Source organism: Dendrobates tinctorius, unplaced genomic scaffold (genome assembly GCF_039654945.1).
Source record: "Dendrobates tinctorius isolate UK_male_01 unplaced genomic scaffold, ASM3965494v1 ptg000177l, whole genome shotgun sequence".
Taxonomy (NCBI): domain Eukaryota; kingdom Metazoa; phylum Chordata; class Amphibia; order Anura; family Dendrobatidae; genus Dendrobates; species Dendrobates tinctorius.
This window is the reverse complement of record NW_027361844.1, coordinates 17,210,472-17,237,216: the sequence shown is the minus strand read 5'-3', so window position 1 is coordinate 17,237,216 and position 26,745 is coordinate 17,210,472. Positions and strand designations below refer to the sequence as shown.

Below are 26,745 nucleotides of genomic sequence, written 5' to 3'. Positions count from 1 at the left end.
GAAAGATCGGCCCTTGGGAAAGAGAATCCAGTCTAACTGGGAACCTACAGGGTGTGTCCGCAAGAAGATTGATGACGACTTACATGAAACAAGATCCACTGAGCCAGTCCGGTGCTAAAAGAAAAACCGGCACCCCTTGAAAACAAGAATTCGAGAACGATGGACAGGACTTCCTGAACCCAGAAAAGGGACGGAGCAATGATGACAATGTCGGAGAGGTACGGAAAGAGCACTGGACCTCTGATCCTCAGAATGGGCAAAACTGCTGCCACGATCTCTGCGAGGACCCCGGGAGTGGTCCTGAGCCCGAAAGGGAAGGCGACAAACTGAAAATGGTCCTGTCCACCGCAAAATGCAGGCATCTCTAATCCCCTGAAGAAAACAAGGACATGGATAAAGGCTTCCCTGGAGAACAATAACTCCTGCAGTTCCAAGGAAGCAATTACTGAACGAAGAGATTCCATCCTGAAATGATAAGACAGACTTCTTTTGTTCAGTAATCTTAGAACCAAGATGGGTCATGCGGAAGAAAATCTACCAGGACTGGTACTGGGGGATCTACCCTGCGCATTTGCGCATTACAGGAACGCCCAGAGGAGGGGGAACCTTTTTCCTAACCCAGCGAGCCTGTGGCTTCTCTTGATGGGAGAACTCATCCGTCGAAGGGAACCGGTGAAGGGGCTGAAAGTACCATTACTCAGGCATCAAAGGAAAACGGCGAGGTTTGGCCTGAGGAAGGAGAGAGCTCTTCCCTCCGGTGGGCTCATTAACAATTTGGTCCAACTTGGATCCAAACAGACGGTAACCCTGGAAAGACAAGTTTGTAAGGGACTTCTTTGAGGATAAGTCTGTCTGCCACGCCTTAAGCCAAATGGTCCTTCAGATGGCCACTATATTGCTAGACGCATGTGCAGCACATGCAGTAGCGTCCAGGGAGGCGGATACCATGTATGTTATGAATGAGTCACCGTAGGAGGCAAAAGCAGAAATACAAGCTAAGTCCAGAAAACCAGAGAAGTTGGCAACTATCAGATTGCAGACCCCTGAACCTATCAACACAACTAGCAGTAGCCGTGGGGGGTTCCTACAATGCCCTAGACCCCTCGATCACAGCCGGAGAATTACATAGGCCTAAAGAAAGAAAGGGGAAATCTAAACTGCCCCAGAGCAGACCCAAAAGCAATAGGCAGCCCCCAACATATAATGACGGTGAAGCAAGATGAAAATACTAACACAGACAGAAAGATAGACTGAGCAAAGACGGGGCCCAAAACTACCTAGATAGGAAAGGACAGGAAGGCTGCTGTCTGCAATCTGCCAAAACCCTATCAAAGACATAAGCCAACAAGCTGATATGAAAAAGGCCCTGAAGCAGCTAGGCTTCAAAAACTAAATCAGCACTCAGGTATTTTCAGAAGACAGAGCTAAATGAATTCAGCAAACCCCAGCAGGGAATGGCAGAAATCCAGAAAAACAAAGCAAAACAAAGTCAAGGCACCAAAGCAAAAGGCCGAGCAGCAAACTTAGCTTTAGAGGAGGAGGAATTCAGACTGGTCTCCAAGGATCCCACAGAGAAATCACCCGCAGGGCAGAAGGGCGTCGACAGCCTTATATCCAGTCAGTAACTTCACTCAGCCAGTCATCATCATCAGCCTCAGGTGTTTCATAATCAGGCTCACTACCTTTCTTTACCAGAAGAGGGAGTTCCTCGGGCCTCAGTAATGAAGGGGAAAATGAACTCACAACACATGTACCTCCCTGCATGAACAATTTGGTTCGCAAGGTCAGCCAGTTCCTATGGACAGGCTCCAGAAAGAATGCCCTGACAGAGCCGCTTAGCCCAAGTGGCTATAGACTTTGCGACCAAAGTAGAGGCAAAGGCAGGGCACAAGGTAGAAGCGGCTGTTTCAAAGGCTAACCTTGCAATAGACTCTATGAGTTTCTCATTGGTTTCATTGAGGGATGCTCCATTCGGAAGAGGAAGAACCGTGTTGGTGGACAGTCTGGAAACTGGAGGGTCCACAGTCGGAGAAGTGGTCCAGTTCGCAGTGAGCTCAGGGGAGAAGGGATATAGGATGCAGAGTCGCTTCCCTCTTTGGAAGCGGCTGGTTGGGTTGTCCCATTCCTTGGAAAGTACCTACTCAAATTCCCTATGAGGGGCAAAGACCTTAGAAGTTGATCTCAACCGTCTAAACAAAATCACCTGTTCTGCAGGTACCGTAGTGGTATCCTTAATGTTAAAGGTCTGGTTAACTGCCACAATGAGGTTCTGGACCATGTCTCTCCTATTAGAGGCCCGGTCAGAATCTGGGTCTGAGTAATCCTCGGACAGTACATCCGAAATCGCCACGGCTAACTTCGGGGGAAGAGGATCGGGAAGAAGTTGCCCGTCGACAATGGCCAGGGGGAGAGAGGGAGCAGGAGGAAGACCTAGAACGACGCTCCTGCCTAGATCTATTACGTCCCATGTTGGAAGACACAGCCGGTGAGATTGGGCAATCTGTCAAAAAAGGATACCAGGGTCTGCGACACCCTGGTGAGGTCCATCACAGACTGCGACAGAGAGGTAGCCCACACAGGGATCGGGGCACCACTCTCTCCTGGGGCAGAAGGGGACTCCTGGGTAGCAGGCATGGGGGGGCTGCTGCAGACTTGACAGAGAGGAGAGTACTGACCTGAAGCGAGTTTGCATTTACATGAATAGCAGACAAAGTGCCTGACAAGAGCAGAAAAAAAAGCAGGAGAGTGAGAGCACTCTCCCTTATATAATTAGGCATGGTAAGAAGCAGACCCACTAACTAATGCCAGAAGGTTAGGGGACAGAAAGATATATGCTGAGGAGAGTGTCAGTCTGCAGAGCAGAGCTACTCACAGCAAGATGCAGGTCCTCAAGTCAGCTTCCAGGCTGCAGAGGGGAGCAAGCAGGGCTGCAAGGAGAGATGCAGTCTGCAGAGCAGCCGAGAACCCTGTAGAGAGAGGTCACCATCTGGGTGCAGAAGCTGACAAATGGCGCCCGCAGGGAGAAAGAGAAGGGCAGAGAGGAACAGCGTGCGGAGGTGGCACCACTAAGAGGAGAGGAGGGGGCAAGTTCAAAAGGGCCCACGATTGAGGTGAAGAGGGCGGGTCTAACTGCAGGGGGTGGAGCTAACCGCCGGAGACAGGGAGAGGAGGCATGCTATTGACGGGCAGGAGAAAGACCGCCAGAGACAAACGGGGCGGGCTAACTGCCGGAGCTAAGAGAAGAGTCAGTCCAAAGACGGATGGGAGAAAGCCCGTCAAAGTTAGAAAAGCCCACCAAAGATGAAGGGAAGAGGGGGCGGAGCTAATTGCCTGGACTAGGCCACGCTGAAGCCAGGGCCTAGATTTAGAAACAGCGGCCGCCGAAACAGGGGATGATAGTGTGGAGGCCAAGAAATTACCTGTAAGGTAAACCGGCGCCCCCAGTGTAGATGGAACTAAAAGGGAAACCAGCCCCTCATACTGTAGAACAATATAGGTCTATAGAGAGTTAAAGATTAACAGGGATTTGGGGGGGATAGAAAGACTTCCTCCTTACTATTGTTCTCCGTATTCACCCTTGTGTTTATTTTTTCTTCATCTTCCTCCGTCTCTATCATCTTTTTTTTTTCTTCTTCTTCAATATCTTCTTTACCAGGGTCTTCTCTATCACCTCTGGAAAACCTGATGAGAGAAGGGAGATGTGCCTTTCCAGAAGGTGCATCTCTGTCTCCTAAAACCGACAGCCTCCGGTGGGCGAGTGGGTAGGAGATGGGGGCCAGGACCACAATCGGATCACCTAAACATTCTTCTGTGCTAGGATCCTGCCGGCTAGACATATGAGAATATGGGGTGGCAGTACACGCCGTACTCATAGTCTCTACGTGGGAGTACAGTTGTGACTGTTCACACTGTATCCTTCCAGAGGTAAAGGAGAAGAGCCCTCTGAAAAGGATGAGACGTTACTTGAAAACAACAAAAAGCGAGGTAGATATGGGTCTAATGAAAGTCCCGTGTCCACCTCCTACTGACACTAAGCTAAACTGATTAACCTAGTGCCGGTCAGTGGGGTGTACACTGCGAAGGAGGAGCTAACTTTTTTTGTGCATAGTGTCAGCTTCCTAGTGGCAGCAGCATACACCCATGGTTTCCTGTGTCCCCCCAATGAATCGATAGAGAAAACTCTGATTGTATTGCAACTGCTGCACCCAGTAGAGTAAGTGACACATTGCTGGAATCACATTATGCTGCTTGCAGATGAGGTAGCAAAAACCTGCTGATCGACGCCCATTAACCCAAAAATAAAGCGCTAACCCTTCCAAGAAATTGAGACAGTAAGATGCTTTTTATACTGGTGTTACAAGAGAATTTAAACAATCCAGCAACACTCATGCTAATTTTTTTCATGGGGACTTTCAAAAGCCGCCCTTAAAATGTTTCACAATTCAAACTGCATACGTTACTAAATAGATCTCAGTATTCAATATAAACCCACCCAGCCACCCCACCTGACCGACAGCTGCAGCTTGTATTGAGGTGAGATTTCAGCAGCAGAGGAAGGGCACAGATGAGCTGTCAATCAGGCCAGATTATGAATCATCTGACTCCGATCTTTCACTCGTATTCTGGACTCAAACTTTCCAAATACATCACCCAGGCATTCTGATGAGGATTTTTAAAGTAATAACGTATACCAGTTACACTGAAAAAAGATCACATGTAAGGCAGGAACGTGCATTTACTTGTTTGACACATACGATAATCTCCACCCCTGAAAAAAAAAATTGTTTACCTGTAGCCTTCATGGTAATCTACCGGTAAACACTATGTTAAACATGTACAGCAGTTTCATTACAATTCTGCCTGTAGGGAGAGATTGAGTTTATATTTTGCCTTCAGATGCTTGCTCTCAATCATTGGGGTGCTGCCAAAGGTGGTGAATAATCAGTGCAAACTACATAGGTCATGCACTGTAATCAAGACCCCTCTTTGACTGACATCCTGCTCTGGAGTTTGTGCATCGCGTGTGCAGAGTAAGAAGTCAGTCAAGGAACAGTGAGAGTGACTGCACCACACTTGCTGTGTAGAGAGCGTCGACTGATCACTGCCCCAATTACTGGCAGCGAGCAGCTGCAGGGGTAATAGAACTTAATTTTCTCCCTGCAGCTGAGCTTTCAGTTAGTTTACTGTGCACGTTTAAAACAGTATTCACCTGCATATAACCACCATATTTGCAGTTAAATACACATGATCTCCTTTAAACATAAAGAAAAAAAAAAAAGGAGAATGAATTCTATTCTCACCAATCAGCAACCATTTAAAAGATCCTGTAGAAAACTTGAACTTACTTTTAACACAATGCAGTTGTCATCTGTTCTTATAGAGCCCGCTCTGCACATATACGTTAAGCTGAAAGAAAAGGATCTTTGATGTAAAGATTTACGTTACGAATAAGTGTAAGTCATGGAGGATATTATATTTTTAAAAAAACGCATTATATGTTTTTAACTGATCAGTTATTAATACAATATGCTACAGATGTTTTAAAAGAACAGATCTGGTGCACTGCGCTGATATTGGAGTAGGACCACACAATTCCAGAGGATCAGTCATTTACTTTGTGTAAAACTTGCATTGCGATTGCTGCACAATTTACACTGAGTAATTAACTATCTGGAAATCTGCATTTGTATTTCGCTTTTCTCTTATATCCTAAAATACTTATGCCAATGTATTGCTTAAGTCAATTTTTTTTCTGATGTGTTCTTTATCCAACTAGAAGCAGAAGTGTTTTTCAAATGGATATTTTTAGTCAAGAGACTTAAATTTGACTAAAAAAAACCCTCCACAATCTTTAGTCCCTTAACAATGCGCACCTCCACTACACTCCAAGGATTCTGCAAAGTCTGGGTCCCAGGATCAATAATATATCCCCTATTTTACCCAATGGGGAGAACTTTGGATTCTGCAAATACCCGTTTGACAAACAAATTTAAAGCAAGTTTTGCAAAGACTGTCCAGTAATAAACTAATAAGGTAACGTCCAGGGCCATCCAAAAGAAATCTGTGACAGAAGCTAAAGGTTCTGTACAATACTCTTAAATCTGAAAATATATTTCTCCACTTGCACTACACTGTATATTGCTGCACATTATCAGTAGGAAATCAGCATGCAAACACACGCAGCTCAGTGACTCACGATGACGTGATCAAGTTGAGTTGAGTTCATATCCAATGAACTCCTTTCCCCTCCTGGACGTCACCGCGAGCATGAGAAAGTTTTCATGCTTGTGGTGCCGTCAGAAAAGTCATCAGAGTTCAGAGCCAATGAACTACTTTTCACCTCAATTACGTCAGCGCCGTGAGAAAAGTTCTAACAGCGCTCGCACTGACATAATTGAGATGAACAGAGTTTATTGGCTCTGAGTTCCGATGACCTTTCTGATGGCACCACAAGCACGAGAACTTTCTCACGCCTGCGGTGACATGAGGTAGGTGAAAGGAGCTCATTGGATATGAACTCCGCTAAACTTTATCACGTTATTGTGAGTCACAGAGCTGTGCGTGCTTGTGCAGCTCAGTGTCTCTGCTGGATGGCCCGCTGTATTGTCGCATCATGCAATAATTCAGCCTGCCATCTAGATGTAGCAGAGCTAGACGCGTCTATGAACAAACTGATTATCTTCATGTCAGGGTCAGGTGAGTGTGATGTTGCTTTATTTTTTTTTTTTTTACATGGGATTCAATGGATTCGACGTTAAGACAGTTTTAAGTGTTCTTGGTTAATTTTAACTCAATAAAGAAGTCTGTCATTTTTTTCAAATAAAGGACTTATCTGAGTGAAATATTTTTGACAATTTGACTATAGGAATAGTAATGGGGGCATTTTATAGACGCCTCTCCATTACTAACCCCTGGGCTTGATGTCAGCTGCCAATACATAGCTGACATCAACCCCAATACCATCACCCCACTTGCCAGCGCACCAGGGCAAGTGGGAAGACTGAGGCTAAGCACCAGAATTGGCGAAACTTATGGATGTGCCTTTTCAGCGATGGCTGAGAGCTGATGTTGTCTGGGACGGGGACAATATTCATTGCCCCTTCCTAGTGTATTAATATGATCCCACAGCTGTTTCCTAGCCTTTGCTTGTTATTAATTAACAGGGGGACCTTGCGTCATTTTTGGGTCCCCCATTTTAATAGCCTTTATTGGTTAAGTACACTGCCGTGAGCGGATATTAATAGTCTAGGAAGCTGCATGGATATTAACCCCCTTTGCCAGGCTATAAACATATGTCCCCAGCTGTCCGCTTTCCCTCTGCTGGAGATATATAATATTTGCTTGGAAAACTATGTTTAAATGACTGAGTAATCCTCTATGTAAAAGCTCATGTTAGAATTGCATTGCAATCAGATCGCATTTGCAAGTCAAATCGGATGTAAATCGGATGCAAGGTGATAAAAAACGCATTGCACTGTTATGGAAATCGCATGACACTTGTCTCACTTTTCTGGACCAGTATCGGACTTTTTTTATGGCATTCGATAGAAACTTTAAGACCGAGATTATGTACTATGGTGCCCATTCGGGGCTTCCATTTTCTTAATTTACACAGCATGAGAAAAAAAATAAATTATGCATGTCGGCCATTATTACCATTTTGCAGCTGTTAGTTGCATCTCAATTGGTTTGTCACGCTGTAACATCTTCACAAAAATCTGTGGCAAGAGTTCCCCATCGACCAATACTAGAAAACAAAAAAAACACAATGGAGACTGTCAATGATAAAAACAATTGTACATAGTTATTAAAGGGGTTTTTCACTTTTAGAAAATGGACCCCAAATGATTCCAGAAAAGTAAGACAGGTAGTACTCTCCCTCCCCCACTCAAGAATCAGCAGGCAATACAGCAGAAAAAGGATTCAGTAGCTGTAGTTTTACATGATGGCCATGGTATACACAGACGGTTCAAGTTTACTAGAAATACACCATACGACATTGATATACCATAATACTCACTATGTTATGTAACCACCATATTTTTTGGTACTATAAGACGCACTTTCTTCCTCCAAAAATGTGGAGGAAAATTGGGGGTGCGTCTTATAGTCCAGATGAACTGGCTGCTGTGGCTAACTCCTGTGCCCGCTGCTAAAGAGAAATGAATATTCACTACGTTCCACGCCCATGGGTGTGGAAGGAAATGTATATTAATTTCTCTTTAATAGCGTCTTGGTATGATTGGCCCCCAAACGTCGATCCTAGTATGCATGGCCCCATCCTTATTTCAGCTCCCACCCCCATCCTGGTATGCATGGCCCCATCAGAAAACATTAAAAAAAACACACCATTACTCATACCTTCCCTGCGCTCCCGAAGAGCAATGAATACTCACTGCTCTCTGCGTACACAGTCCTGGCGTGCAGAGCATTGAGTATTCTGGCAGCTGAGCACTGCACATAAAGCGCATAAAGATTAGGGGGCCACGCATACCAGGATAACGATGAGAGGGCCACGCATACCAGGATAAAGATGAGGGGGACCATGCATACCAGGGTAGGGATGAGAGGGACCATGCATACCAGGGTAGGGATGAGGGGGACCATGCATACCAGAATAAGGATGAGGGAACCATGCATACCAGGGTAGGGATGAGGGGGCCATGCATACCAGGGTAGGGATGAGGGGGCCATGCATACCAGGATAGGGATGAAGGGGCCATGCATACCAGGGTAGGGATGAGGGGTACCATGCATACCAGGATAGGGATGAGGGCGCCATGCATACCAGGTTAGGGATGAGGGGGCCATGCATACCAGGGTAGGGATGAAGGGGCCATGCATACCAGGGTAGGGATGAAGGGGCCACGCATACCAGGATAAAGATGAGGGGGCCATGCATACCAGGTTAGGGATGAGGGGTACCATGCATACCAGGATAGGGATGAGGGGGCCATGTGTATCAGGATGGGGATGAAGGGACCATGCATACCAGGATAGGGATGAGGGCGCCATGCATACCAGGATAGGGATAAGGGCACCATGCATACCAGAATAGGGATGAGGGGGCCATGCATACCAGGATAGGGATGAGGGCGCCATGCATACCAGGATAGGGATGAGGGCGCCATGCATACCAGGATAGGGATGAGGAGGCCATGCATACCAGGTTAGGGATGAGGAGGCCATGCATACCAGGATGGGGATGAGGGGCTATGCATACCAAGATGAGGATGAGGGAGCCATGTGTATCAGGATAGGGAATATTAAATACAGAATTAACCACATTTTTCATCAATTTTCTTTTTCCTAATCTCCTCCTCTAAAACCTAGGTGCGCCTTATGGTCCGGTGCGCCTTATAGTCTGAAAAATACGGTACTTCTCTGTTGATTAAAAAGTGGCTATGGTTTATGTATTAACCCCTTCTTTCGGTGACAAATTTTCATTTTTGCACTCTTTAAAAGGGCATCTGTCAGAAGCATCATCCCTCATAAGCCCGGGCATGTAGGTCATAGGAAGCCAAATAAAATGGTACCTTGATATGTGTTTCGATGTCTTAGAGACAGCCAGGTTTGTTAATCTGTAAATGAGATGTTAAGATATATGGGCGCGACATAAATCTCCATGAGAATCTGCCTCCAGAGCTCATTTTAAAAGAAGGAGGCATTTACATATTAAGAAACAAGTGGATTTCTCTGGAATAAGACATCAGATGGCAGATATCAAGGCATCATTTTATCCAGCATCCTATGACCTACATGCCCGCATAGAGGGGGTGACCTACTGACACATTCCCTTACATTTTTCCCTCCCCTTCCACTTTTTTTTTTAATATTTTTGCAAGCATAGCTGTGTGAGGGCTTGTATTTTGCTAGAAAAACAGGATTTTTGGGTTGCTTACCGTAAAATCTGTTTCTCGGAGCCTTCATTGGGGGACACAGAGACCATGGGTGTATGCTGCTGCCACTAGGAGGCTGACACAAAAAAAGGTTAGCTCCTCCGCAGTGTACACCCCACCGACCGGCAGGAAATTCCTCAGTTAGTGAGAAAGCAGTAGGAGAAGTAACAGAATAGATTGAAAAACAGGACAACTCAACTGTAAATAACCAACAAACATAAGAACAGGAGTTGTAGAACATGGGAGGGTGCTGTGTCCCCCAATGAAGGCTCCGAGAAACAGATTTTACGGTAAGCAACCCAAAAATCCTGTTTTCTCTATCGCTTCATTGGGGGACACAGAGACCATGGGACGTCCCAAAGCAGTCCATGGGGAGGGAGAACAAACTTCCATCAGACCAGCGGACTCACCACCGCTGCCTGCAGGATCCTTCTACCTAGGCTGGCATCCGCCGAAGCGTAGGTGTGGACTTTGTTGAATTTCAAAAGTGGGAACCGATGACCAGGTTGCAGCTTTGCAAAGCTGCAGCGCGGAAGCTCTGTGGCACACCGCCCAGGAGGCACCCACTGCCCGGGTAGAGTGAGCTCTAATTCCCGGAGGGGCCAATCAATGTTTGACCCGGTAGGCCTCCAAAATTGCCGATCTGATCCAGCGAGCAATAGTAGCTTTGTAGGCTAGCTGACCTTTCCGCGCCCCATCTGGAATGATGAAGAGAGAGTCTGTCTTCCGCAAAGGAGTCGTCCTAGCTAGGTAGACCTTCATCGCCCTGACCAAGTCCAGCTTGTTCAAGGAGCACTCCCGAGGGGGAGTTGGACCCAGACAAAAGGACGGGAGAACAATATCCTCATTCAGGTGGAAAGTGGACAACACTTTAGGAAGGAAAGAGGGCGGAGGCCGCAGAACTACCTTGTCCTGGTGGAGTACCAAGAAAGGAGAGTGGCAAGAGGGCCACCAATTCCGACACGCGCCGGATGGAGGTGATGGCTACTAGGAAGGCTACTTTCCATAAAAGGAGAGATAGGGAAGCTTCCCTGAGAGGTTCAAAGGGAGGACCTTGCAGAACCTCGAGAACCAGATTAAGATCCCAAGGAACTACGGGCGCTCGGTACGGAGGAGCCGTATGAGCCACTCCTTGTAGGAAGGTTTTGACCTGAGGACGGGAGGCCAACGTCTTCTGAAATAAAATGGACAGTGCCGAAACCAGACCTTTTAAAGAGCTGAGGGCAAGGCCTGCATCAAGCCCTGCCTGAAGAAAGGCCAGGACAGAAGTGAGCGAAAAACGCATGGGCGGAATGTCGTTGGCCTCGCACCAAGTGAAATAGGCTTTCCAAGTACGGTAATAAATTTTGGAAGACGATGGCTTTCTGGCCCGGATCATGGTATGAATAACTCGATCCGAAAAGCCTGATCGTTTCAAAACCTCGGTCTCAACAGCCACGCCGTTAAATTGAGCGGCCGAGAATTGTGGTGGCAAATCGGACCTTGAGACAGCAGATCTGCCCTGTCTGGAAGCTTCCAGGGGGCGTCCGCGAGAAGGTTGACGATGTCCGCGAACCAAGACCTTCTGGGCCAATTCGGGGCGATGAGGATGACTGGAATTCCTTCCGCCTTGATTTTCTTCAACAGCCTGGGAAGAAGAGGCAGGGGAGGGAACAGGTAGGGGAGCTCGAACTGCGACCAAGGAATGGCCAGAGCGTCGGCGCCCACTGCGAGAGGATCTCGAGCCCTGGATACAAACTGTGGGACTTTCCTGTTGAGGCGAGAAGCTAGCAGATCTACGTCCGGGGTTCCCCAACGACGGCAAAGCTGAAGAAATACCTCCGGATGTAGGGACCACTCTCCCGCCGCGAGACCCTCGCGGCTGAGAAAATCGGCGGCCCAGTTGTCCACGCCGAGAATGTGCACCGCGGATATTGCCGGGACTGAAACCTCTGCTCAATGACGAATCTTGGACACTTCTGCCAGGGCTGAGAAACTAAGTGTCCCCCCCTGGCGGTTGACATATGCCACCGCTGTGGCATTGTCTGTCTGAATCCGGATAGGCAGGCCCCTGAGAAGTCTCTCCCAGTGAACGAGAGACAGATAAATCACTCGTATCTCGAGGACGTTGATCGGCAGGGCTGACTCCTGAGTCGACCATCGACCCTGAACAGTGTAATTGCGGAACACTGCCCCCAGCCCAGGAGGCTGGCATCCGTTGTCACAATCTGCCAGTGAATGGGAAGGAATGACCGCCCTAGGGAAATGAGAGGAGACGTCAGCCACAAATTGAGGGACTGCTTGACCCGGTATGAAAGACAAAATGTGCGATCCAGGTAAAGAACAGACCTGTTCCACTGAGACAGGATGGCATGTTGGAGAGGTCTGGAGTGAAATTGGGCAAAGGGAACCGCCTCTGTCGCCGCCACCATCTTTCCCAGGACTTTCATGGTTGTCCGGAGAGATGGAAGTCGTATGATCTGCAGCGATCGTACATCCCGCTGCAGGGAGCCAATCTTCTCTTGTGGGAGAAAAACCCTCGATCGACGAGTGTCGAACAATAGACCCAGAAACACAAGACGTTGTGTCGGAACAAGGCAGGACTTTTTGTTGATGAGCCACCCGAATTTGGACAGGGTGTCGAGGACGATGGTAAGACTTTGGCGAGCTTGATGAAAGGATGGAGCTTTGATCAGAATGTCGTCGAGGTACGGAAAAAGAACGAGACCACTGATTCTCAACAAGGCCATCAACGCCGCCATGATCTTTGTAAATACTCTGGGTGCAGTGGCGAGACTGAACGGCAGTGCAACGAACTGGTAATGTTCCTGGCGAATCGCGAAACGCAGGAATTTCTGATGCCCGGAGAATATCGGAACATGTAGATAGGCATCTTGAAGGTCTATTGAACACATGAACTCCTGCGTCTCCATGGAAGCGATTACCGACCGAAGAGACTCCATTCGGAAATAACGCAGTCGGACTCTCTTGTTGAGTAACTTGAGGTCCAAGATGGGGCGAACTGTACCGCCTTTTTCGGCACTATAAACAGGTTTGAATAAAACCCTGTGAAACGTTCTGATTCAGGAACGGGCACAATCACTCCAGAACTGAGGAGAGAGGCGATGGACGCAAAGAACCTCAGAACTAAGGCAGGATCTTTTGGAGGTCGGGACTCGAAGAAACGATCCCGGGGACGAGAAACGAACTCTATCTTGTATCCTGATGATAAAAACTTCCCTGACCCAAGCATCCTCTACTGAGGCAAGCCAGACGTCTCTGAAGAAAAGGAGTCAACCTCCCAATTAGGAAGGACCCTCGGGAGTTCGTTGATAGTCATGCTGATGTGGACCGTCCAGATCTGGACCTGGAGGATTTGCCCTGGGAAGAGTGAGATCGCCAGGAGGGAGTGGGTCTGAAAGACACCTTTTTTCTATCCTGGCGTGCCTGCGCTCTCTGTTGGTTAGAGAAGTTGTCTGCCGTATTGAAGCGGCGGAAAGTCCGAAAGGGCCGAAACTGACGTCTTAGCGGAGGTCTACGAGGCTTGGACTGAGGGAGGAGGAAACTCGTGCCTCCAGTGGCGTCCTTAATAATCTGGTCCAGCTGGGATCCGAAGAGACGCGCTCCCTGAAAAGGCAGATTGGTAAGGGACTTTTTTGAAGACAAATCCGCCTGCCAAGCCGTGAGCCAAATTGTACGTCGGATTGCCACCACGTTGCTTGACGCCTGAACTGCGCAAGACGTGGCATCCAAGGAGGCAGAGAGCAGATAATCCCCTGCATGGGAGATCTGGTTGGCCAGTTCGGCCAATTGCTCTGGATGGGCCTTATCTAGGATGCCCTTGCGGAGATCCTCTGCCCAAGTGGTTATGGCCTTCGCTACCCAAGATGAAGCGAAGGCTGAGCTTAGCACCGCTGCAGCCGCTTCGAATGTTGACTTTGCTAAAGATTCTATAATTCTATCATTAGAATCCTTTAGTGACGCCACACCTGAAATCGGGAGGACCGTGTTGTTAGAAAGTCTGGACACGGGTGCGTCTACCGAGGGGGAAGCAGACCAATTGTCAGTGAGCTCTTTGGCAAACAGGTACAGCACACCGAGGCGCTCTTTGAAAGCGCCTGCTCGGATTTTCTCTTTCCCTGGTAAGGATCTTGCCAAACTCCGAGTGGGAGGCGAAGACCCTGGAAGGTGTTTCTGCCCATCTGAACGAAACCTCCTGTTCTGAGGATTTCGCAGGGGAGTCGGAGATTTCGAAGGTGTGGTTAATCGCAGCAATGAGGTTCTGTACCGTAATCATGTCCGCGTCCTGGTCCGAATCCAGCTCTAAGATCTCTTCGGATGACACATCCGAGAACGCTTCACCTGACTCTGGTGAGGAGGCACGGGAGGGCAACTGCTGGAGAAGGACTATGTGGGGATGTGAGGCCAGGAGAGGATCCCGGCCGGAGATCCTGTCTGGGCCTTTTGCGGCTTCTGCTGGTTGGCTCAGATGGAGCTTCATGTGACCTGCTGGACCCTGCAGAAGTGTGCAGGGGCAACTTATCGAGGACGGCTACTAGGGACTGAGACAGCCTGGTGAGGTCTGCCACAGATTGTGAAAGAGACGAGGCCCAACCAGGAATGGGGGATTCGCTTTCACGTGGCGCAATGGATGGCTCCTGGACGGGGTCATGCTGAATGGGATTGCTGCAGTCCAGGCAGAGGGGAGTAGGCTGACCTGAGGGAAGTTTGCGATTGCAAGAGGAGCAAGCGAAGAACTGGACTAGAGAGCCCGTGGGGGCCGGCGGACGGCCACACTTAGCCTTAGAGTTCGGTATAATGAAGGATGAAAAGAAGGACCCTGAAGGAATGCAGGAAGGTTGGGGGACAGAAAGGCAGAGGAGGGTGTCAGTCTGCAGTTGCAGAACTACTCACGGTCCGGTGTCCCCAAAGCGATGTACCAGGCTCGTGAAAATTGCAGGGCCCCAGCAGGGGGTAACTGACATCCGTTTTTCGTCTCCGGCTGACAGGCTGCAAAGATGGCGGCAGCCTGAGGCGAAGGAAAAAGCGCGGTACAGGAAGGACAAGAAGAAAGGCGGAGCTAGCCGCCTGAACCAAGGGAAACCGCCCCCCCTACCCAGCCACAGGTCAAGAGGTGGTGGGAGGGCCTAGGAACGGGCGGGAGCGCGGCCGGCCTATGTGAGTGAACGGGGGGGGCGTGGCCGCGACGAGCGCGAAGGCCCAAAATGAAGCCGGGGACTAAATTTGAGACGGCGGCCACCTGTCAGCACGGGGCGGCGCGGAAGTCCTGCAACGCTGCCGCCCACAAAGAAGACACCGCCAGAACCGTGCTCTAAGATGAAGCCCCCGATGAATACAGGCGGGGGGACAAGGCCCGCACCGCAGCCGGGGCCTAGATGAAATGGGGCGACCGTCGGGAGGCGCGGGCAGCGTATAAGAACCTGTGGCGCTGCCTTGGCGGCGCTGCCTTGGCACCGCTCCATAAAGGTACCTTCTTAATCCAACGCTGTCTGTAATCTTTCCCGTGTCCGCGCCTCGTCCGACCGACAGGCTCTGGTGGGCGAGTGGGTGGGAGGCGGGGGGCAAGGACCATCCGTTGCTGGCACGCACCTGTGCTGAGCTTCTGGTCCGCACGGAGAGCTATGAGGATATGGGGTGGCAGTACACGCCATACTCATAGCCTCTTTGTGGGAGTACAGTTGTGACTCTTCACACAGTATCCCTCCGGAAACCTGAAAAGGAACGACGCACATCGAGGTAGATATGGGTCTAATGAAAGACCCGTGTCCACCTCCTACTGACACTAAGCTAAACTGAGGAATTTCCTGCCGGTCGGTGGGGTGTACAATGCGGAGGAGGAGCTAACCTTTTTAGTGCATAGGGTCAGCCTCCTAGTGGCAGCAGCATACACCCATTGTCTCTGTGTCCCCCAATGAAGCGATAGAGAAAGTTACATTTTTTAATTACACCATTCATTTGCTTTTAACGGTCAGTACGATAACATTAATTCTATTTTTTTTTTTCCACATTGAGCTAATATTTTGATTTGATAGCTATTTGGGGTACAGACGATATTTTGATAGCTTTATATTGCATTTTTTAGGGAGGTGTGAAGACTGACACACTGGAATTCTGCAGCGTTGACCTACTTTTCACATCGTTAACACTTATGTAAATTAATTTTATATTTTGATAGATTGGACTTTAACAATGAGGTGATACCAAATATGATTTTTTTTTATTCCTTTATTTTTACCAGGGAAAGGGGGGGGTGATTAAAAACGTTTTTTGACATCTAACTTTTTTTTTTTTTTTAAGTACTAAACAATGAAATAATCAAGGTTAAGGGACTAAAAACTACAGTATTGCAGTATATAGTGGAAATGACTTTCCGCAGCTGGGCTTTACAGGAGGAGTAAGATGGAAGCCATGGGGCCTTCGTGACAACCTGTCAGCGCCCGGGTTATCACGTCATGGTGGGCAGATGGGAGCTCATGTGCTCACATCAGAAATCGTTAAATTTAAATAAGTTTGTCAGTGATTAACAGTAGCATTTAAATGGTTAAGATGGCAGCGTTCATCCTACGCTCCCGGTCACTGCTGTACCAGACAGATGCCGGCTGTGTGACACTGCCAGGTTTTCTGCAGGCCCAGCTCTTGAGCCCGCTCTATATAAGGCCATAAGATGCAAGACATACTATTATAATCTTGGATGGGAAGTGGTTAAATAATAAATCATTTTTAGTCAGCTGCTATGGGCAAGAAATACCATGCGGCCTGCTAAAAATCTGTCCATCAATATTAGATATTTGGGGGTCTGATTGCCTGTCGATCAGCTGTATGAGAGAGTCCTGGCACTACATGTGGACTTTTCATGGTTCACATTGCTTTTACTGCACTTTTGCTAGCGGCTGTGCTAGGGACTGCACTATAGCCCCATTCACTTGAACGATTGTGAGATATATGTCCACATCCAATAATGCACAAAAATAAAAGAAAATCAGAATCGAAATAACAAGAGAGATGAAAACGCTATGGAAATCTAAGAAAATGAAGGCATTATTGTATGCAATAATACAACCACTTACCATTTACAAGGGTCATGGATACCTGGGGATTGTCAAATGCTAAAACTGAAAAGCACTTTAATGCTTGCATGCGGACCTAGGAGGAAAAGGACAATTTAGTTAGAAGTGAATATTAAGGGGTAATGTAAAGCGTGAATTATTTTCTACAGGAATATTCTATTCCTTATTGGCTATATACTCCTGGCACTTAAACCTTTTTTGGATAATTTCCTCTGGGTTTAAATTGAAGTTTCTAAGATAGAATTAAAGAATTGAGGAAAAGGATGACAGAATGGCTCAGTTTCCCGTTTAATCCTGTGTCGGACGATGATCTGGGATTTCTTTCACAGACTTATATTGACCTTGTAAACCTATCAGGTTCAGTAAGACATTATAAACCTTTTTCTGCCCATCAGTGAAATCCATTACGGCCTAACAGAAGTTAGTAGTACGGTACTTCAAGTCAGGAAACTTCTGTGGTTAAAAGCCACCAACTTACTTTATATGACACCGATGTAAGCAGATGTGCAATATTTTGGACCACCCCATGATTAAACAAAATTGTCTGATGATCTGGAGCCTGTAACAAACAAAAGACGCCTTCAGCCAATGTAACGCCTGACCAATGCATTGCAACTTATTACAGCCTGCAATGGCAAGGCCAAAAATGAAGAATAAAAGAGCATTACTTTGCAGCAGTGAGCGAAGATCTGGCAGATGTATTCCTGTGAGTGCAAAGATCTGCTGAGCAACAACATAAGGTGTGGGATTACAGTCGCGTCCTAGGAAAGGAGGACACAACATGAAGATGCACCAGTGAATAACAATATAAATACACTGCATTACATAGCAGAACAATAAAGCCATAACCGGCGGTAGTTTGTATGGCAGCAGCAATTATTGTTAAAGGTGTTGTCAAGACCTTTTACCTTATGGTCTAGGTTTAAAAGTGGCTACCAATGAATAAAAGCTGACGATCTGTTAGTACAGGAACGTGACATGGCATACATACAACTCTGGTTGTTGCCGCTCAGCCATATTTATTTTAATGAACTAAAGGGGTTATCTAGGACTATTTATTTAGGTAACTACCTGTCTGTTACCAGTCTACACTAGCACAGCGATCACAGACCACTACTGCTGGCGATTCAGTGGCTTCCAGTTATGTCACATCAGCAGAGCAGAGGCTTCTCTTCCGCTCTGTTGATGGACGAGAGAGCAGACATCATGCTGATTGACAGCCGGCTCCCCGCTGCCTAGCTCAAGGAAGAAGGCTGTCGGTCAGCATGACGGTGGCATTCACACCCCATCAACAGAGTAACCTGGAAGAAGGAAAGCTGCTCTGCTGATGTGGTGCAGCAGAATTGCCAGCAGGAGCGGTCAATAGCTGCTCCGTGCCAGCGCCGGATAGAACAAGCAGGTAGTTAGGAACTATATGTCCCCTTTAAAGGGGTTGTCCACTACTTTAAATTAACCCCCCAATGTATCCCCCCGGGGCCCCTAATGAATTTTGTAAATACCTTATGTTGTCTATACTGCCTGTGAGCAGCGCTATCCGTAGCCGCTCACAGGCAGCACGTGAACAGTGTTTGTGCTGCTGCAATCATGGGCAAAGAATTACAAGGGCACCAAAAAAAGGGGTCACATGTGCCTTCCACAATAGAAAACATTCCTGCCTAACCTTGGAGATCATTCTCTGAAAATAAACTGAAACACGAACACATTTTCACATCTGATTTGTACAAGGCCACTCCAGCCATGCTCGTACTGTACTGGTTTAAAGGGAAGTGCTTACTGTGTACAAGAGTTCCACTGGAGTGACGGGGCTGGTGAAAACCGTTCGGAGACATCGCAAACAAGCTTCAATGAATCGGATGTCTGCTGACAGTAAGCCTACAAAAGGCAGAGCCGTGTGTGTCAGAAGGAGAAATGTCAGGCGGGTCAGTACAACGTAGGAGCGCGCGGCAGAGTAGGTCACCACTACCTTGCAGAAGGGCTGGGATTATGTGGCAGTCTAGCAGGGATTTCACGTTGTTTTCTGTGCCCATAGACAGGCTGCCCAGGACCACAGCACATTCGCTCTTCAAGTCTATGCTTGACGTCTCTTGCTGGAGTAAATACAATAATCTGTCAAAGTAGACGATAATGTTAGATTACAAAAAAAAACAACAGTAATAATAAGCAAAGAAAACAGAGGATCTCCCACAATAAGAGTCTTTTTCCGGCTTTGAGAAACTGCTCTCTACCAGGCACAGTTTGTTTTTGTGTTTTTTTAAAAACCCACACATACAAGATGTGGTTTACTTATCCTCCCCAGGTCCAGCATTAAATCTCCACTGCTGCTCCTGGTATCACATCAACAGTGCTGTAAGCCAATCATTGAGCTCAGCGGCTCTTGCCATCTACTCGAGTCGATGAGCTCAGTTAATGGAGTTAGCACAGTCACTGTGATGTGATCAACTCCACTCCACACTAGGCACTGTCCAATCAGAGGAATGCAATGGAAAAGCTTCAGAAGAAGGAAAACTCCTGAAATAAGAAGCATGTCTGGAAACTGTTCCTACAAGACTATGGGTTTAAACAATAACACTTCATGATTGGTGACGCATATTTACGTCATCAGCCGTATCCCGGACTGTCCAGCGCCGAAGCCCGCATCTTTCCCTGCACATGACAGCTGATTTAATCAGCCATCAAGTGCCTCTAACAGCTGCAGGTGGATCCAAGATCCACCCGCAGCTATTAACACGTTAAATGCCATTGTCAATCACTGACAGAAGCATTTAACACAAGCTGGCCAGAAGTGTGTCATAAGTCTAGCCCATCGGCGTCTGTTACATAATCGTGGGGCATCGATGGGTTGGCATAACAGCTGGGGGTCTGCAGAACACCACCGGTCATTGCGAATCTCCAGTGAATGCTGGACTGTGGCCGGTGTTCGTATGAGCTCGTGATTTCTGCTAATACATATCAGGGCTGAAGCACTACTATGTACAGGCGATCGGACAATAGCAGCTTAAAGTCTGTTAAGAGGACTCCTAAATAAAGTAAAAAAAAAAAAAAAAAAAAATTATATATACAGTGGGGCAAAAAAGTATTTAGTCAGTCAGCAATAGTGCAAGTTCCACCACTTAAAAAGATGAGAGGCGTCTGTAATTTACATCATAGGTAGACCTCAACTATGGGAGACAAACTGAGAAAAAAAAATCCAGAAAATCACATTGTCTGTTTTTTTTTCATTTTATTTGCATATTATGGTGGAAAATAAGTATTTGGTCAGAAACAAAATTTCATCTCAATACTTTGTGATATATTCTTTGTTGGCAATGACAGAGGTCAAACGTTTTCTGTAAGTCTTCACAAGGTTGCCACACACTGTTGTTGGTATGTTGGCCCATTCCTCCATGCAGATCTCATCTAGAGCAGTGATGTTTTTGGCTTTTCGCTTGGCAACACGGACTTTCAACTCCCTCCAAAGGTTTTCTATAGGGTTGAGATCTGGAGACTGGCTAGGCCACTCCAGGACCTTGAAATGCTTCTTACGAAGCCACTCCTTCGTTGCCCTGGCGGTGTGCTTTGGATCATTGTCATGTTGAAAGACCCAGCCACGTTTCATCTTCAATGCCCTTGCTGATGGAAGGAGGTTTGCACTCAAAATCTCACGATACATGGCCCCATTCATTCTTTCATGTACCCGGATCAGTCGTCCTGGCCCCTTTGCGGGAGAAACAGCCCCAAAGCATGATGTTTCCACCACCATGCTTTACAGTAGGTATGGTGTTTGATGGATGCAACTCAGTATTCTTTTTCCTCCAAACACGACAAGTTGTGTTTCTACCAAACAGTTCCAGTTTGGTTTCATCAGACCATAGGACATTCTCCCAAAACTCCTCTGGATCATCCAAATGCTCTCTAGCAAACTTCAGACGGGCCCGGACATGTACAGGCTTAAGCAGTGGGACACGTCTGGCACTGCAGGATCTGAGTCCATGGTGGCGTAGTGTGTTACTTATGGTAGGCCTTGTTACATTGGTCCCAGCTCTCTGCAGTTCATTCACTAGGTCCCCCCGCGTGGTTCTGGGATTTTTGCTCACCGTTCTTGTGATCATTCTGACCCCACGGGGTGGGATTTTGCGTGGAGCACCAGATCGAGGGAGATTATCAGTGGTCTTGTATGTCTTCCATTTTCTAATTATTGCTCCCACAGTTGATTTCTTCACTCCAAGCTGGTTGGCTATTGCAGATTCAGTCTTCCCAGCCTGGTGCAGGGCTACAATTTTGTTTCTAGTGTCCTTTGACAGCTCTTTGGTCTTCACCATAGTGGAGTTTGGAGTCAGACTGTTTGAGGGTGTGCACAGGTGTCTTTTTATACTGATAACAGGTTTAAACAGGTGCCATTACTACAGGTAATGAGTGGAGGAAAGAGGAGACTCTTAAAGAAGAAGTTACAGGTCTGTGAGAGCCAGAAATCTTGATTGCTTGTTTCTGACCAAATACTTATTTTCCACCATAATATGCAAATAAAATGAAAAAAAACCAGACAATGTGATTTTCTGGATTTTTTTTTCTCAGTTTGTCTCCCATAGTTGAGGTCTACCTATGATGTAAATTACAGACGCCTCTCATCTTTTTAAGTGGTGGAACTTGCACTATTGCTGACTGACTAAATACTTTTTTGCCCCACTGTGTGTGTGTGTGTGTGTGTATGTATGTGTGTGTGTATATATATATATATATATATATATATATATATATATATATATATATATATATATATATATATATATATATATATATATATATTTTTTTTTTTTTTTTTTTTGACATGTCAATTCTTTCTGCGGATTCCGCAGCGGTTTACCGTCTCCTCCATTGTAGAGGTGATAAACCGCAGGCTAATCCACAGATAAACCTGCGGATTTTGCAAAATCCGCGCGGATCAAACCGTAGCAGAATCCACAGCGTGCACACACCCTCACTTGCAGTACGGTAATTGTTTTCTGTGTGACCATCAGTCTCTCATCATTTTGGAGGAATTGCTGCCCACACAATGCGTGACTGTTCCAGACCAGAAAACCGCTCACATTTCTGCTTTTAGTGAGATGGGAACATTTGCTTATCAACAATTAATCCAGGGCATTGGATTAGCAGCCGCCGCTGAGACTCACTTGCTCCTAATTCCTATAGAAACAGTAGTTTTGTTAAATGAATAAGGACACTGTAATTTGTCCTGTGTAGTATTTCCTCCGAGGTTGGATTCACTCAATTTTAAGACTTTCTAAGGAGCAGATTTTTTTTTCCTTTTCTTATTATATTCTGATGCGTAAAACCAGAGAATCAAAAAAAAAAAATGTATTTAAATTTTTCTCATGACTTTATATCCAGTCCACTACATTGAAATTGCAACATCAATAAGAAAAGTCAGGAGTTATGGAAATTATAGGATGGATAGACGTTTAGTGATATAAAAACAGAAACAACATTTTCAAAATAGAAGTAGGAGGGCCACGCACAGAAGCCTCCGCATTTACACACCTTGGCTGCTATCAATGAGGTTATTAAAGGGAATCTGTCAGCAGGTTTTTGCTATGTAATCTGAGAACAGCATGAGGTAAGGGTTAAAACACAGATTTCTATGATGTCTCACATGTCAGGCAGTTTGCGGTTTTTCTTTTACTTACACCGAAGGTTTTATCACCTGGTGATTGTCATTGACTGGACTAGAGCTGAGTGTGTATGCTAGTCCAATTCCACCCCTTCCTGTGATAACCAGCTCACTGTTTACAGACAATGTAAATATGGGGCCTGGCGGGGGCGGGGTTAGCCTACTCAGCTCTGCTAAAAACTGTGTCAGAACCGCTGAGGGTCTCTGCCTACATCATTCTGCTCTCAGATGAGGTCGCAAAAATCTGGTTACAGATTCCCTTTAATGGTTGTCTGAGTAACACTCCGCCATGCTGAATTCACTTGGGCAGATAAATCATCAAGATCCACTGCTGGCAGCTCCCTTTGCAACTGCTGACCAATGATGTCCCAATGTGCTCATTGGGAGACAAGTCCGGAGACGCTATTGGCCATGGATGTACGTTTAGGCCACGCAGGATGCTTACAATCGCATGATGAAATATGCACCCTGGCGTCATAGTAATGAAGAGCGACTCCTAGCCCACTATGAAGAAATGGCTGTATCAATGGGTTACATGATTAATACATTCTGTACTGCAAGTGAAATTGGATATTATATGTCAAACCTAAGGGATAAAAGTCTACACAAACCATCAAAAGGTGTTAAAAACTGCATTATGCTAGGCTAGTCAGGCATACAACTATTCAAGTGACATGACACTACTGCTCAGCGGCCATCATGGTGCAGAGCAACACCACAAAGAGGCCTTCATAAGGGAACACAACACTGGGCCTACTTCTGGGATTCTTATGTGTGGTGGCAAAATATATGGTAGCTGGAGCCTCTCCATGTACACCAACTGCTCAGCATTACATTGATTTGGTGGTGGAACCAGTGGTACAGCACTTTTCCAGCATGTCCAAAAGACATTTTTCAACAAGAAAAACACCAGGCTGCACATTGCCTGTGCTACTGTGAGCAGCCTGTATGATCTAAACATGCTACGGTGGCCTGCAGTGTCTCCACCAGGCTGGCAACAGCAATAAGAGCTGCCAGCAGCAGATCTTGATGATTTTTGTGGCCAAATGCATTCAATGTGGCAGAAAATTCCACAAACAACCATTTATAACCTCCCTGATAGCAACAAAAAGTGTGCGAGAGTGTGTATTTCTGCGCATGGTGCTCTTACTTGATACTGAAAAGGTTTCCAAAATTTGGTTTACATTATCTGCACAAAATTAACATTTCGAAAATCCCGTGATTTGCATAAATCCACGTCTTTACCTTCTCCATGTTACAATTTCAAAGTTGAGGAGTGTGTGTATACACACACACTTGTAAAAACTTGAAATAATGTTATTTTGTGATGACACATTCCCTTTAAGTCTAGGGGCCCAGTACACTGCAGCAATTGTGCCTACTTTTTACAGTTGTTCATTTAAGCTGTTATTTGACTTACACCAGATTCCTTTAAGTCGCGCCTATTCTGAAGTCTATTTCTTTCCTACCTGGTCGCTTATTTTTTTTATTTTTGTTTGGGGGCTTGGTTTTTGTTTTCCAGATGTATGCGGCCGATTCATCATTTGAATGTACTCCTGTCCCCTCCTGGAATTATCTTTTGCTCGTCGGTAATCTTTGTTCAAATCTTAGTGGTAGATGCGACGTTCAACCCGCATGCGTCATTTTGCAGAATTTAGTGTAAAATTAGAAAAAAGTCACTTAAAAACTCAAAATGATGAACTGAAGCCAATGAATCCACAGCACGGTTTTTCTTTTAAAAACATAAATATAAGGACATATTTAAAAAATCTGTTTCTCTATCGCTTCATTGGGGGACACAGGAACCATGGGGTGTATGCTGCTGCCACTAGGAGGCTGACACTATGCAAATAAGAAAGTTAGCTCCTCCACAGTATACACCCCACCGACTGGCGCTCAAATATTCAGTTAGTGAGAAAGCAGTAGGAGAAGCAATAGAATATAAAGTATACCAACAATTCAACTAGAACTATATCACATAGAACAAAGTAAAGAAGTTGAAAACATGGGAGTGTGCTGTGTCCCCCAATGAAGGCTCCGAGAAACAGATTTTACGGTAAGCAACTAAAAATCCTGTTATCTCTATCGCTTCATTGGGGGACACAGGAACCATGGGACATCCCAAAGCAGTCCCTGGGTGGGAAATAAACTTCCATCAGGTCAGCAGACTCACCACCGCCGCCTGCAAGATCCTTCTTCCTAGGCTGGCATCCGCCGAAGCGTAGGTGTGGACCTTGTAAAATTTTACAAAAGTGTGAACAGAGGACCAGGTTGCAGCTTTACAAAGCTGCATCGCAGAAGCCCTGTGGTGCACCGCCCAGGATGCGCCCACTGCCCGAGTGGAGTGAGCCTTAATCCCAGAAGGGGGCACTCTGTTCTTTGTCCGGTAAGCCTCTAAGATAGCCAATCTGATCTAGCGCGCAATAGTCTCCTTGGAGGCCGACAAGCCTTTTCGAGCCCCGTCTGGGATGACAAAAAGAGAGTCTGTCTAACGGAACGCATCGGTTCTAGCCAAGTAGACCTTCGTCGCCCTGACCAGGTCTAGTCTGTTCAAGGAGCGTTCCCGGGGATGAACTAGAGCCGGGCAGAAAGAAGGTAGAACGATGTCTTCATTCAAGTGGAAAGCAGATACCACCTTGGGAAGAAAGGACGGCGGAGGCAGTAGAACAACTTTATCTTGATGAATCACTAAAAAAGGAGGTGGACAAGAAAGAGCTGCCAACTCCGAGACACGTCGGATGGAAGTAATGGCAACTAGAAAGGCCACTTTCCAAGAGAGAAGAGATAGAGAAACCACCTTGAGAGGCTCAAAGGGGGAACCTTGTAGAGCCTCTAGGACTAAATTGAGATCCCAGGGATCCACTGGAGCCCAATACAGAGGAACTGCATGGGCCCCCCTTGTAAAAAGGCTTTTACCTGCGGCCGAGAGGATAGCGTCTTCTGGAAAAGAATTGAAAGCGCCGAAACTTGCCCCTTTAGAGAACTAAGGGCCAGACCCTGTCCAGGCCTACCTGGAGGAATGCTAGAATCGAAGGGAGCGAGAAAGACATTGACGGAACGCGATTGGACTCACACCAACGAAAATATGCCTTCCACGTTCTATAGTATATTTTGGAAGACAAAGGCTTCCTAGCCCGGATCATTGTGTAAATTACCCGATCTGAAAACCCTGACTTTTTCAGTACCGCGGTCTCAATGGCCACGCCGTCAAATTGAGTGACCGAGAATTGGGGTGGTAAATCGGACACAGACAGCAGATCTGGTCTGTCTGGAAGTGTCCAAGGAGCATCAGCGAGAAGGTTGACGATGTCCGTTAACCAAGACCTTCTGGGCTAATCCGGCGCGTTGACGATGACTGGTACCCCTTTCTGCCTTGATGACCTTCAACAGCTTGGGAAGAGGAAGAGGAGGGAACAGATAGGGGAGAGCGAACTGTGATCAAGGAATGGTCAAAGCATTGGCGCCCACCGCGAGGGGATCGCGGGCCCTGGATACGAACCGTGGAACTTTCTTGTTCAGACGGGACGCCATCAGATCCACGTCCGGAGTACCCCAACGAAGGGAAATCTGTTGGAAGACTTCCTGATGCAGGGACCATTCCCCTGCCGCGAGGCCTTTGCGGCTGAGAAAAATCGGCGGCCTCGTTTTCCACACCCGGAATGTGTACAGCGGATATCGCTGGGACTGACATTTCTGCCCAATGAAGTATTTTGGATACTTCGGCCAACGCCGAGGAACTCCGAGTCCCTCCCTGGTGGTTGATATATGCCACCGCTGTGGCATTGTCTGTCTGAATCCGCATTGGCAGACCTTTGAGCAGCTTGTCCCAATGAATCAGGGACAGGAAAATAGCCCTTATCTCTAGGACGTTGATCGGAAGAGTCGCTTCCTGCCTTGACCAACGGCCCTGTACTGTGAGCTGGCGAAACACTGCGCCCCAGCCCAGAAAACTGTATAGAAGTAGAAAAGCTACTGACCAAAAACAAGCAGGGATCACCAAAACAGTATAGTAAATTTTATTAGACAACCATAAACAACACCAACATAAAAACAATTAAAAGTCATAACACATGACAAATTGTACACTAGGCTCCTAATAAAGCCAAAAAGGCATCCCCCCATATACGTAAGAAAA

General features: G+C 46.8%; 1 protein-coding gene across 3 annotated transcripts in view; it reads right to left on the bottom strand.

Annotated features, from left to right (window-relative positions):
* The window catches only part of ARMC8 (armadillo repeat containing 8), a 129,200-nt gene that overhangs the window by 60,853 nt on the left and 41,602 nt on the right, over window positions 1-26,745 (bottom strand). For all 3 annotated transcript variants that reach the window (XM_073551558.1, XM_073551559.1, XM_073551560.1), the window contains exons 4-10: window positions 18,930-19,072; window positions 18,741-18,838; window positions 17,635-17,727; window positions 17,445-17,525; window positions 16,967-17,042; window positions 7,657-7,747; window positions 5,346-5,406 (exon numbers count right to left, since the gene is read on the bottom strand). In XM_073551558.1, the coding sequence (XP_073407659.1) occupies window positions 5,346-5,406; window positions 7,657-7,747; window positions 16,967-17,042; window positions 17,445-17,525; window positions 17,635-17,727; window positions 18,741-18,838; window positions 18,930-19,072 (643 nt within the window). The remainder of the gene's footprint in view (window positions 1-5,345; window positions 5,407-7,656; window positions 7,748-16,966; window positions 17,043-17,444; window positions 17,526-17,634; window positions 17,728-18,740; window positions 18,839-18,929; window positions 19,073-26,745) is intronic.